At 35.9% G+C, this 14,806-nt stretch overlaps 1 protein-coding gene across 1 annotated transcript in view; it reads left to right on the top strand.

Moving 5' to 3' along the window:
• The first annotated feature begins 1,751 nt into the window (after positions 1-1,751).
• Positions 1,752-14,806, top strand: part of LOC122808515 (homeodomain-interacting protein kinase 2-like) — a 125,972-nt gene continuing 112,917 nt past the window's right edge. Inside the window, exon 1 of the mRNA XM_044079470.1 lies at positions 1,752-1,782. Within this exon, the coding sequence (XP_043935405.1) occupies positions 1,752-1,782 (31 nt within the window). The remainder of the gene's footprint in view (positions 1,783-14,806) is intronic.

Genomic DNA, 14,806 nt, shown 5'->3' with positions numbered 1-14,806 from the left:
CCAAATTACTAGTACCAATCCCTAATAAAGGGAAGACTTTTATGTTCCTGTTCTCAATAACTTCCTTGACAATATTTTCAATGAACTCTTCAGAATAACCCCTTTCTAAAAACAGAATCTTAATGAATTCCACTTCATTCAGGAATTCATCGATCGTAATTGTCATTCTTGAAGCCCTAATTAACTGTCCTTTCACTATTCCCCTTTTCTGATAGAAGGGGTGACCACTATCAAAATACAAGTAAGTGTTTGAGAATGTCTTTTTCCGGAAAATTTTTGACTGAAAACAATTATTCTCATAGTCCTTGTAAAGCGTGACATCTAAATAATCCAAACTGTCTTCCCCCATATTCATAGTGAATTTCAAAAATTCAGTGGTTTCATTAATGTAGTCAAAAATTTTTTTCAATTCTTTTGTCCCTTTCCACAACAAACAAATGTCGTCTAAAAATTTGGTATACTTAATAATGTGGTTTGTCCAATCTGTTTGTAATATAAATTATTTTTCCCAGTGATATAATACACTATTAGCGTATAATGGGGCACAAGATGCCCCCATAGCAACACCATTCTTTTGATGATAATATTCTCCATTAAAGTATAGGAAATTGTTCCTAAGAACAGTTTCAGTGAATTCCATTACTAAATTAATAGTATTGTTGTCCAAACCAGATTCAGCAATAAGAATTTCTGAAAACCATTCCAAACCCTTCTCACGAGGAATGCTTGGAAACAATTCAATGACATCAATGGTAACCATAAGCAAATCCCTACTGAATAATTCTTTTTTTATACCTTTCAAAAACTCCCATGAGTCTTTACAAATATGATGTATTGAAGCTATAAACTTTTTGACTGTAGAATCAACATAAATGACCAACGGTTCAGTTATACCCCCTGCGCCTGCCACTATAGGTATAAATTTAATGTTGTTAGCCCCTTTATGTGTCTTACGGATGCCAAAAATTGTGGGTATTTTTGGTTTATCCACAAATAAAAAATTGAATAACTTTTCATTTATGCTCCCTTGCATTAAATGATCTAACAAGTAATATTTAATCTTAGCGTATGCTATATTAATCTCGTTTCGGGAAACTGATTCATAATGATCTGTGTCTTGTAAAATATTGTGCATTTAAATGTCATAGTCGGCATTGTACATTAAAACCACACCACCCCCCCTTATCAGGTTTCATTACCCTACATTTGTGTTCATTTAATGATAATAAAACTTGTTTATCAGTTTCAGAGAAATTGTCCTTCCTAACTTCCTTATAGTTAAGATGTTTAATTTCCCTCTCAACCAATTCTTCAAATATTTTCAATAATGGATGGATAGGGGGGCTAAAAGTACTTGCCCTTGAAAGATCCAATTTAGGTTGTACCTGACCTCTAAATAGTATGTTAAAGTTTAACTGTCTGGTAAAATGTTTAAGGTCAATGATTGTGTTGGCCACTACCCCTGGGCATGAGGGGACAAAGTGAAACCCTTTGGTAAACAAATTGAAATGCTCGTCCGAGATGTTAATGTCTGTAAAATTAAATATAATAAAATTTCCTCTTTTACAAACTCTATTCTGATGTACAAGCTGATGTATTAGCTATTGTGAAGCTTTCATCATTAGAGGGTAGGAGTATTTGTACGATTGTAGTTAGGTTAAGGTTTGGGTAGGGTTAATTCAGGGCATAGCTGTAGTGTAGTGCATGTGTGTTTGTAAATGTGCATGCATGTGTCCGAGTAGTCTTGATAAATGGCAGTCTTACGGAAAGGTTTTTTGGAAGGTAAAATGTAGAGTTAGGGTTAGGCACCCCACCACTACCATACTGATGCCCTCTAATCCTAAAATTGTTGCTGCCCTAATCCTGTGTCTGCACCTTACCTTTCAAAAAACTTTTCCATAACACTACCACTATTCATATAAATTTAGTCTGACTGTGTGCTTGGAATTTATTGTTCGGATTAAAAGATCAAACTTATGGTTTCCTTTTGCAATTGGTTTTCTTTTAGTGTTTTTAAAGTTTTTGGTGTACTGACATCAATCGGCAGTTTAGAATCCCCTGCATTCTGATAATTCATCCTAAACTCAGATATGTCATTGTAGCATTCTCCAGATACTCTTTCTGGACTTTAATCCAAATTCCCAGCCTCAGTATATTCACATTTTACCCTCCATGAATCAACATTAGCTGGATTTTGATTTTACAGAGTACACTAGCTTCAATTGTGTTGCCTTGTAATAATCTTGTAAACTGGGCATTCCCAGTCTCTCTTGATCTATAGGTAAAACTAACTTCTGCTGCACCTTAGGTCTTTTTTCCTACAGAAATGCCTTAATTTCCTACTGCAACATTTCTTATAATTTACTCTGGGTGGTTAAAAAAAAGGATTGTCCCACATGCAGGACCAGTGGGAACATAAACATTTATGTATCTGAGATTTTATGATATAAATCTAGACTCATTACTTTCCATTTCCTTAATTTCTTTGATATCTTTCATTGTGTTTCCTTTCTTCTGTCTTTTGTTGCCTTCTGCCCCTCCTTCTTCAGCTATACTCCTAGGTAGAAATAATCTCAAAGAACACAAAAACTCTTGCAATTAACTGCTCGGTAATATACCAAAAATCTAAATCATGTAATGTGCAAAATACCAAAGCAGAAACACAGCAAAGAAGTAATGTAACAACTCTGTTAAAACATAAAAATAAATGCAATAAGATAAGCGCTTTCACAATAAAATTGCTTCATCAGATCACATTCAACAAACTAAAACACTGGTAATATATATCATCCTAAAACACTCTAGCAGCCAATAAATGCAAATGCATCTCCTATCTCCTATCTCTAGGCAACAAATGAAATGATAATTAACTAACACTTAACACTCCACTTTTCTCAAGAGTGCTGCATTTTCACGTCACATAAGTACATTGCAAAAAACAAAGCAATACACATTGCAAAAAGGCAAAAATAAAACAAACGGAAAAACATATATAAAAACCAGTCATTTCCTTAACCTAGAAAAAGGAACGCCACCTTCCAATCTCGTAAAACAAGGCTCTAATCGTAGATTCTTCAAGTTGCTTGAATAAGAAATCCAAATAGCGTAGTGAATAAAAACACTTTTTTTAAAAACCGCCAAATAAATACATAGAAGTTGCGTGACGTGGTAGGATAGAAGTGTGCATTTAAAGAGCCACTGTACCACAACCACGCTCCATGCATACACAAGTTACTATCATTATGACATTTAAATAAAACTAATTAAATATGCCTTCAATTAAAGGCATGAATTTACTTATAAAAGACTACTCTTAGTAAAAACATACCACTGCAGTATACAAATAATGAATTAAATGTGTACTAGTGTGTTTAGTTTATTAAAAAGCAATAAAAGTCAAATGTCTAAGGAAAATAATGAAAAGTAAGAAGAAATGAAGTGAAATAAGGTAAAATAAGATGCCAACCAAGAGTTATTAGCTTAAAACCAATTGACATACCTGGAATAATATGGTGGTTCACTGAAAGTAGTATATAAGAAAATGTGTTCTTATTTATACATGTGTATATGAAAATTATAACATAAAGTTGACTTCATAAATCTTAACCCTATATAAATGGGCATTAGTATTAACTAAAATTAAGATTAAGATGGACATTTATTCTTTTTATGTCTCAAGTAATTCCTCATTTTTAAAACACATGAGATATTGCAACTTTCATTCAGTCCTGGAAAACAAAAAGAGTTCAGTCGAAGTTGCCATTCCAACTCACGGACCTCTAAAAGGATGTTAATAGGTCCTCCCCTTGAAGTAGATGGTACTGAGTCAATAGCCATAAAACTAAAACTATGTCCCTCATGTTTATCACAGTGTTTTGCCAGGGCATTTTCACATTTCCTCATTCTTATTGCATACAGATGCTCATATAATCTGTTGCGTAATCTACGGTCAGTTTTACCTACATAATATACTTCACAGCAATTGCATAATGCCAGGTAAACTATAGACCTAGAAATGCAATTAAGATTACAGTTAATATAATATTTGTTGTCACCTATCTGGAAAGTACTGCAATTTTTAACAAACTGACAGTATTTACAGAATCCACACTGCATACATCCTTTAAATTTAGTTTTTTTGTTAGAACTGTTATTATTTTCAAGAATTGATTTCAAATTACTCCCTCTTTTATATACAAAATTAGGTCTATCACCTAATTTTTCAAGTAGTTCTTCATTGTTGAGGATGAAATGCCAGTTTTTTAGTAAAATCAATTGAATTTCTGAAGAATTGCTATTGAATGTAGAAATGAAACTAATTTTCAAAGAGTCAACTCTCTTAAGCACATTATTGTTATTAAAATTCTCTGATGTGGAAACCATCGTTTCAGTTACAGTTAAAGAAACGTTGGTTTCTATAATCCTCTTTTTGAGAAGAGGAACATACATACCATTCAAACGTTTGTTGTCAACTTCACTAAGAAGTTCTAGGAACAGGTCTAAAGGATAGTCTCTGCTATAAGTACATTGCAAAAAACAAAGCAATACACATTGCAAAAAGGCAAAAATAAAACAAACGGAAAAACATATATAAAAAATAGTCATTTCCTTAACCTATGTGCTTTAAGGACTGGTTTAATGGAAGTGTAGTTATTGAGACCTAAGCTGTGATGAGCTCTTGTCTCAAAATCCATCTCAGTTCTACTTCCTCAGTTCAATTGACTATATCCCCCTTCATATTACCCTCATATATAACCTCAAGAACCAGGAACCTAAAATCATGGCTATCACCTTTACTATTCATGTGTTTAGCAATGGCACTATAAGTTAAACCTTTACGTGCACAATATAAGTGGTCTCTTATCCTCTCCCTCAAACATCTGTTTGTCTTGCCTACAATAAAAGAATTGCAAGAAGCGTGCCAGATAAACTAAGTTCTTGGTATTACAATCAGCACAGGCTGTAAGCTATTACATCTGACCAGTTGACGGATGTATAAAACATTATTTTCCCTCAACATAGGCACAATGTGCACATCCTTTGCATCTGCTTGTACCCTTACCATGCCCAGATGCCTCTGGAATACCCAAGCCTCTAAGATAACATGACCTATATTTCAGGAACTTCTTATTCCTATACCCATATGTAGGTCTACATCCCACCAGTGCTGCTATCTTCGGGTCAGCCTGTAATACATGCCAGTATTTACCAAATATATTCTTAAGTTGAGAATCATCATTGGAGTATGTTAGAGTAAAAATCATATCTTGGGATTTCTTCTTGTCAACCTCCTGCACTGGGGGTAGAGAAGAAAAATAAGGTTTCCCATGAGCATCTCTGCTCTGCCTTACCACATCCTGCATCATCTGTATATCACTAGCCTTATATCCTCTCAAAGAAACTCAGTTTTAACCCGCTCTAACCTACGATCAAAATCATCATCCCTTGCAGTTAACCTGCTAGTCCTAATGGTTTGCCCCTTAAGCACATTCTTAAAAACGTGCTTAGGGTGCATGCTAGTACAATGTACATAAGTAGGGTGAAAACATTCTTCCCTAAACAATCTAGTTTGGATTTTGCCATGCTCATCCTTAAAAATCTGAACATGTAAAAATTCTATTTAGTTCAAAGAATATTTAACCGTAAACTTCAAAAAAGGGCTACTGCTATTCACATAATGCACAAATGTAAAAAGCTGTGCTTCATTCCCTATCCACAGCAGAAACAAGTCATCAACAAACTGACAATAAAACTGTACAAATTCCTTATGAGGGGCAGCAAATACATGTTTCTCTTCCTATCCCACCATCACTAAATTGACATAGCTGTTGACACAAGATGTTCCCATGGCTACACCAGAAACCTGTCTATAATATCTCCATTCAAAAACAAAAACATTGTACTCTAGTATTAACTCCAGCAGATAACACAAAAAGTCTGTGTGACGTGAATCATAGATGCCTCTACTTAACAGAACTCTCCTCATTATCTCTATCCCCTCTGCATTAGGGATTACAATAAATAGCAAAGTTATGCCTATTGTAACTAGCAATAGAAAAGGAACATCAACATCATTCCTTAGAGACAAATGACGATCCTGTAAAAACTGTTTAGAATCACATAATGCTAATTGACATTGCTCAACCACTGGACGAAGTTGCTTCTCTACATAAATCAAAATAGGCTCTGTGAGCCACCCAGCTCCCACAGCTATCAGTCTAAACAGTGATTTAAATGGGTCCTTATGTACCTTAGGCAAACCATTAAAAGAAGGAACCACTGGTTTATCCACCACAAAATATTGAAACAACTCCTTGGTCATAAGACCCATATCCACATATTCACTCAAGAACCTCAGTAGCTCTTGCTCTAAACACTCTTAACACCTTCAAATCACTCACCTTATCTGTATTAACGTCTTGGAGCATCTTATTAATAGAAGTAAAATAGTATGATCTATCCATAACCACCACAGAGCCATCCTTGTCCGCAGGTCTTATAACTGTGGAAAAATCATTGTGTAGTGCTGATAACGCTCTCCTTTCATCAAACGTAAGGTTCTCAAAGCTTTTTCTCCTACTGTTATTAGCTAATAAATCATAGATCTCCTCCTCACATAAACGAGTGAAGACCTCCAGGACAGGGTGGATCTGCAGGGGATATGCACTAGGTTTCCTAAAAGTACTGACATTTTGAGTTACAGATTTATCAAACATTAACTTCTAAGCAACATTCCTGACAAATAAACATAGATCAGTCAAAGTATTAGTCAGTTTAACCTGCATAGCAGGGATAAATGACAAACCCTTGTTCAATTCATTTAGTTCAAACTCCAGCCCTCAGACAGAACTCTCAGCAGTTGTTGAACTTTGTTTTACAGTCTTGGCCTCCCACTGATTAAATCTCTGCCAAGTAAAAACATGCTTACTGGAAAAGTCATTCAGGTCCCTTTGTAACTTTTTCTTCTTAATGTGCAATAAATTGCATTCGTACAAAGAAACCTTATCTAACACTTCATTAATGCGAAGTTCCACTAAGTCACATCAGGCCACACTATAGATTTCCTCTTGCAAAACCCGTATTCTATCACACAAGTCCTTCTCAATGGGTGCAAAATAGTCTAACAAGAGGCACATATAAGAAAAACTCTTATCCAAGTTTATCCATTGCCATCTAGCTAACAAATCTGGATAGGAGTCTCCAAATGCAGGCATAGTAAGCACTCTAATGCCCCTCAGAATAATCTTAAGGGCACAGCATGCCTATAAGTGAAGCTGCTGACACTGCAGCCTCTTCAAACTCTTAGGTACCACATCTTTTAATGTCTACATAAGAAGGGATTTTGCTGTATCTTGGAGCATAATTAAGGGCTATTGCCTTAATTTTACGCTTAATTTATTTTATAATTTGCCATGTCCTGAAAATCCCTCAGGATTTTCTATCCTCTAATTCTAGATTCACCCCCCCCCCCCCATTCTTTGTAGCTAGTAGTTACAAATAGATAACCACCAGTATTGGGAGCAAGGGACAGCTCTATCTAATGCCTCTAACAAAGAAAAATTCCTTTGAGAGAGCCTCTCCTGTCTTCACACTAGCTGCTGAATGATAATAAATGTCTTTAACCAACTTACTTAATCTCTGTGGAAATGCTAACCTTGTCATTACCTCCCAAAGGTAAGCACAGAGTACCCTATCAAATGCCATCTTGGGATCCAACATACCAGAAGGAGAAACTTTCCCTTCCTCTGCATTTCCTCTTGATTCGCCATCGTTTTATTAATGTTGTCAAAAAGTTGTTCCCCTTCAACAAACCCACATAGATCCACATCTGTTAGTTTAGGAAAAAACTTTGCCACCCTTTTGCTATAATGTCTAAAAAAAACCCTTTTAATCATGATTTAATATTGATTATTAGTCTATATGACCCTTGGGACAGCTGTATCATTTGGGTCTATATCAGCTTATCGAAAGTTGATAACATTGAACACTAGTTGATCGACCTCTAAAGGTCGAGCAACCAAAATAGCGAAGACACGGAACAGCGATTTTTTTTCCCAGGGAAAAAAATCCTGGGCCATTGTCTTGAGTGTGCCATTTCCTCCACTGTGGTGCAATCTCAGAGTTGGTATATTTAAGTAGGGGCTGTGGGAGGCACAGCTCCCCACATCGGGGGGGGGGTGAAGTCCCCCACTTAATGTTTTGTTTTAAACCCAGATCATTTAGCATTAATATCACTGTCCCTTTCCCAGGTTCTTGGCAGTTGTCCATCTCCTAATATTTTTATAAACAAGTTCTGCTAGACTTTTAGCAGTCCCATGCATTATGCCCTCCAATATCAAGGGGTCATTCCCAAAATGTTTCCACTAATTTGTTCTACTTTGTTTATTATTGGGGATATAACACTTTCTCCTTCTTTATCTAACAGCTTAGGGAGATCTTTTTCCTCCCTAAAATATAGTATTTGATTCATCTCATTCTTCCTCATCCTTTACTTTTTATATACATTTTTATTAAAATATCTGAGTACTCTCAAAATATTTATTGGGTCATTTTTTTATCCTGTCCGGCTTAAAGTCCCTGATTTTCACTAGCCCAACTTTTTAATTTGTGTAATTTATGTCAGCATCTTATGTACTTTACAGCAGTTTTCAAAGAATGTTTGCCCAAGAGTAGTTTTCCTTCTCTCATTAATATTCTTTTAAATGTTGTTTTATTTTCTGTTTACCATCTACCAATCCCCATTCTCTCTACTGGTGTCAACTCCCTTTTGATACTTTGCAATGCTTTTATGTTTGCTAGACTATGTAGGCAGAATCCATTGCTCTCTTTCCAAAAATGCCTCTTATTTTTGAAACAGTTCCTTCTGTTCAATCTTTAATGCCTCACAACCTTCTGTTATATCCCTGCCACATCTGCATAATTTCCCCAAAGCAGTCTTCAGGTTCTCAGCCACCTCCTAGTTATGTTTCACGTTCCGTCGATAATAAACTGGACAGTGTCTGTGTTTTTCCCTGTTATCCTGAGGAAGTCTTTTGATCTGGATCAAGATTGATGACTGGTCTACAGGAAATATTGAGTGTGTATTTGACAAATATATTCATGTACCTATGTTGCTGTGATACATATCCCCATCTAATCTTTCCAAGCTATTACATCTATGTAAGAAGAGTGTTTTATTTCCTTATTTAGTACACATGCTTTGTCTGCCAGTCCAAAAATCAAAATAAAATCTCCAGGATTCCCCTTATTCAGATACCGTTACCCTCCTACAGCTCCCTCAGACATCTGCTCTCTCTGTGACAATATATTGTCTCCACATACAACAGTATTTCCTGCTGGTAGCTCTTTTCTCACTGAGCACTCTCTTTAATTCACTCTGTCCAGTTTTGGGGACTATATATACCCCCTGTCAGTAGCCTGGTGGTATAAAAAAATCTGCCTGGGGGGGGGTCTTTTTTCTTCTTCTTCAGTATTTGTACTTGCTAGCATTACAACTGCCCATTTTCTTTCTTACTTATTCTGCAAATGCCCTTCTGTAAGTCTCTTTTTTATCATCTCATTATGTTCTTCAATGTTCACACGTCTCCTTTAACAATGCCCCCTGAATTCCTCTTTTCCTGATATATGCCAGAATCTTATTTACTTTTGTCTAGCTGGTAAAATCATTTGCATTCTATGACTGTAGTTTTTAAGTCATACTCATACCAGTATATTATTAGTTTTAGCTCTTTCCCCATGCTGTATACTCAGTTTTTTGTATTATTGCAGGGCTACTATCCTGCTGGTACTGAATATTTGCCGTACTACATTTCCATTTTCTCTGTTTGCCCTGCTTTATTTTCATTTTTTTTGAAGTTTCACCCTATCCATGGACTTCATGAACTGCTCATAAATTCCTCTTTTGTTTACAAAAGACATGCTCATAAAATCATGTGTAATTAAGAATAAACAACTATTAACTGTGTACAACAAAAATTCATCCAGGTTTCATTCTTCCTTCTTTAAAACATGATATTTTGCTCTACTAATATTCTCCCCTGTTTTTACTGTTAGCCTTAAATGTTTTCATTACCATCTGTTACAAATGTGCTGAATAATTTCATCTTTTTCTGTATCTACAGTAAACATACACTTTCCTTTTAAGAGACTTTTAAGAGACTACACTTTAGTATCCCACCCAAGTAGCTGCATTTTTAAGCAAATTCCAGTTTGAACAATATCAGGACTGCTTTGCTGGATACTAGAAGTTAAGCAATGGGGTACATGGCTTACCTCACCCTTGAATATACCCATATTTGCAAAATTACTGAGATTTTGTTTTGAAACAATGATAGCATTCCCTCCTTCCAGGGTAGTTCATCTGTCATGCATCCAGGGCCACTGGTATCTACAGGAGCTTATCCATCTTTATCAGGCACCCCACTGTGTCCAGACAGATATTACATGATACCAGTTTAAATGTCCTAATACATCTCAACAAAAGTGTCAGTTGTAGCCTTCACGTATACAAAATTGTTAATCCACACTGAGTATTGAACATTTAATTTTTTTTGTTATAATTTTAATGTTCTGTTTAACTCTTCTATGATTGCCTCGGCTTGTGACTGAAAAAGGCCTGTCAACCAGCCCTTACCTGACCTACCGTTAACAAAGAACTTAAATAGTATGTACAACTCTCCTTCCACGTCACTTACACAGCATAGTGATTACCTGACTTAACCCAATAAGTTACAAGTCAAGGCTAATATCAGTGCATAGGAGATGTTAATTATCTCATTATCAACTGACGGTTATACATCCTCCACTATATACAGCCAGAGAGTTTTTGATTTTGTAAATATAAACTCCCTAGTGCAAATTTTCCCCACCGCCACCAAGTGTTAACCTCCATAACCTAGTCTTACAGACTGATCCCTCACATTTTGCACACTGCTTGTCTATCTCCCTGGTAAAATTTGATCACTTAGTTGTTGCCGTCACAGTTAGTACAATCCTCTCCACCCACAAATAGCCCATAGTATTCTGGCATCATTCTAAAGCCAACTTATTACTATTTACATATACTATGACAAGAAGAGGTGGCATATTTCAGTGATCCATGAACGCACCCCTGTGTCTCCATCCTCTGCAGAGTTCTACTCCCTTATCAATATATATATATATATATATATATATAGAAGAGGCAGTTCCCATTCTCCACAAGAAGTGTAATAATTTCAAAACTTAGATGGTATGAAAAAGATCATGACTCTATATGAAAAAAATAATCCCTCACCCACACTACAAATCAACTTAAAAATATTAAGCAAGGTCCTCAGATACATGGTTAGTCAAATGTTGCTTATAAATTCAGAATTTCTCCTTTAGTGGAAGGCTGCTTTTGACTTTAGAATTCAATGTGGTACTAAGAACATCCCCAAAGCTTTCCTCGGGTTCATTAGGAAGTACAGAATTAATATCTAGTATTACCCTGAATGTATTTCTAATGGTGTTGTCCATTCCAGGCTAGAAATATAACTAACATACTTGCTGATAACTTCAGCTTCACTCCATCTCTCCACAGTTTACTCCTGGTCAATTGTCTTCTGCTAATTCTAAATTAAAAAAAAACAACTCTTAGAGTCTTGACAATGTTCAAGGGCTTCTTGCAGGTATCAAATATCATATATCCCAACTTCTCAGGCTGTGTGTGTGTGTGTGTGTGTGTGTGTGTGTGTGTGTGTGTGTGTGTGTGTGTGTGTGTGTGTGTGTGTGTGAGTGTGTGCGTGTGTGCGTGTGTGTGTGTGTGTGAAATTTGAAGAACAGACGCAGTTTATCCCTCTAGCAGCCCCCACAACAAACCCCAGCGGCTATAGTTCCACTATTTAGTATATTATGGAATGAATTAATCATCAAAGACATGGGTGACCTCCACAGCTTTTAGTCTAACCAATATGGAGTTGTTAAGGGCAGATCCTTTTGACAAAGGCTAGACTGTCCAGAGTTCCTAACTTGACCATACTAAGGCCTTTTAAAGCACGTCCACACAAGTAACATGAACAATCTTTTTCAGGTCAGTATTATTCCTTGCATTGATGGTTGGCTGGATAGATAATTGGTTTTGTGCAGAGTCCATTTACTGTTGCCATGGAAATGTGACTAGTGGTATCCCAAAAGATTGACTACTAGGTTTCCACTTGTTTGTCATTTACTTTTTGGAGCTAAAATTCATCATCAAGTATTTGTGGGTAACAAGATTTGCAGGCAACTGCAAACTAGATGCTGTTTTCATCTTACCCTACCATCCCCAAATTCTCCATCAAGGCATAAATCATACCAACACCTGTTGTGCTAATCATGGGTTCATCCTAAATGCTACAAAGTGGAGCATAGTTACCATCAGTAAGATTGCTCTATCCTCTGCTAATCACATTGCTGGTGCTCATCTTAATCAGTCACCGTTATTATTGACCTAGGCACCCATACTGACAATGAGGTGCCTTTTCACCACCTTGTCTCAGTTGTGATCAGAAAGGCTTCTGCTTTAGACAACTTTATCTATTCTGTCATCTGATCTAGGTCCAAGGGATGTCCTTGTTGCACTTTTTTCCTTTCTCCTTCATATCCATTATATTAACCAGTTCTGACTCTGGAATTCTCTCTAAATACATGCATAAATTTAAAAATCTATAAAGATTCCAAACGAGAACTCTCTGGTTTAAGCCAGATAAGCTACTCTGACAGAATCAAAGCCCTATCCCTTGACTCAGTCCTTTATAGATGTTTGACAAGTAAGTGAGCTCTGCCAAACATTTTATGCTATGAATGGCCCCTTTCTTTTCAGCCTACTTCACCTTCATAGATCATGTGCCCACTACAAGGGCATATCTGTTATGGACAACCTTACAGACACAAGGTACAGGGCTTGATTCACATCTTTGAGGAAAATTGGCTAAGTTTAAAATGCCCCACAAGGGCATCTAGCCGAATGCAGAAGTATGAGCCCATAAACCTATAAACCTCTGCAATAAGATCAACAGTAACTGGCAACATTGCTGGAGGTATGATGGGAAAGAGAGCGAGAGAGATAATTAGGAATATGTTTTTGGGGAATGTAACAACTTGTCAGATTCTAAAAATTCACTACAGAATAATTTGTCAGAAATGCTGAGGGTCACAATGGTCGCAGCTAAAGAAATTATTATTTTGATCTGGAATAAAGGAAGTGAATTGTCTAGCTGTAGAAAGATCTTAGTAAATTTACTGGTACTGGTTGTAAAAAAGCTATTACTAGAAAATTGAAATCATAATCTAAACCAGCCATAAGTCAGTTATTGAATATTGTGAAAGAGATAAAAGAACTGGAGGCTGGATCTCAAGAAAAAGGAAAGAGAAATTACATAGAAATAACTGGAATTTGTGGGAAGAATGCATACAGAATGATGTTCTAGAGGAAGAGGAGGTGTGAAACGTAAGGGAAGGCAGAACATGAACAACTTAAGTAATATTGGAATGAATTCTACTTATTAAAGAGACCATGTGTAATGCATCAGCTAATGAAAATGCTTACAATTTTGGTTTGTTTCTGTTTGTGTAATTTGTGTATGTCTACCCTTCTCATTGATCAAAATGTGGGAATTTAATAATGGTGTTTATAAAAAAACAACGTGGTGCCTTGAGAGGGTTATTTCTCACTGCATCCCTTAACTTTGGAATAGACATCATCTACACATACAGCAAAATATACTTCCCTGCAACCTTTAAAGCAAACATTGATAACCAGATAGGTAAACTGCTAAGCATCTCATGGTTCTTCAACCCTAAGTTTAATATAAACATGTGAACCATTGCACCATGTTATTCGTGTATTTTATTTATTTATTTTACATGTCCTTTGATAACTGCAAAAGTCCAACTGAGCCAATGGCCAATTTTCAGCAGAGGCCCAAGGAGATAAGCTCCAGAACAGATTTAAAAAAAAAAATTAAACGGTAGTTAGTGAGTAATTATATACAAGGGGAGAAAAGCCCTGTAGCAGATTTAATATTTCACAATGAGCTGAAGAGAAAGACTCCAGAAAGCATACACAAAACATTTTGCAATAGCTGATAATCCTCACAACAGATGAAACACAGATATCACACCTCTCAACTGTACAGATTTTCACAGAATGTCCAGATTTTAGGCTCATATTTTTGGCCTGTTCCTCTTTTTTCCTTGCAAATCACTGGGATGATCTCAGGATTGAAGTCACTAAATAATGACATACATTTGAGTTTCAGACTTCAAATCTTTCAGAAAATTTATATTAGAACAAATTGTGTTACTGTAGCAGCTTTCTAAGTTTATAAGGGCAATTTTTAAAATATATCCCTGTTTGTACTCACATTTTGTCAAGCTTTGTCCAGATTTTTTGTGTTAACGGGTTGAGCGGTAGATAAATTTTCAGAATATTGCCAGGATAAAATATGATCAAGAATGTAATATAAATTGCAAGCAGCAAGACACTTTGCAGAAGAGCATAGCCTATGGCAAGAAAACTAATACAAAGTTTTCAAAATATTGACTATATTTCTAATAATATACGGAGGTAAGAAATAATAAAGTATTCTGCTGCTGAAACAGAGTAATAGAGTGAGATGAGGAGGCATAATGATCAGGAGGGAAAATTAAGAACATAGAGAATTTATTATTAGAGAGATGAGAACATTATGGAAGGGCATTAGAGAGGAAAATAAGTGTCAGCTGAAGAAATAAAATAGCTGATATTAGTAGTATGGTGTCATTAAAGTGAGAGCTGCTTTTGATGTTATTCTATTACTACCTG

This window comes from Protopterus annectens, chromosome 8.part0, assembly GCF_019279795.1.
Source record: "Protopterus annectens isolate FY-2018-M chromosome 8.part0, PAN1.0, whole genome shotgun sequence".
Lineage (NCBI taxonomy): Eukaryota > Metazoa > Chordata > Ceratodontiformes > Protopteridae > Protopterus > Protopterus annectens.
Note: the sequence above shows the minus strand (reverse complement) of the source record. Positions and strands in the feature narration are given on the sequence as shown.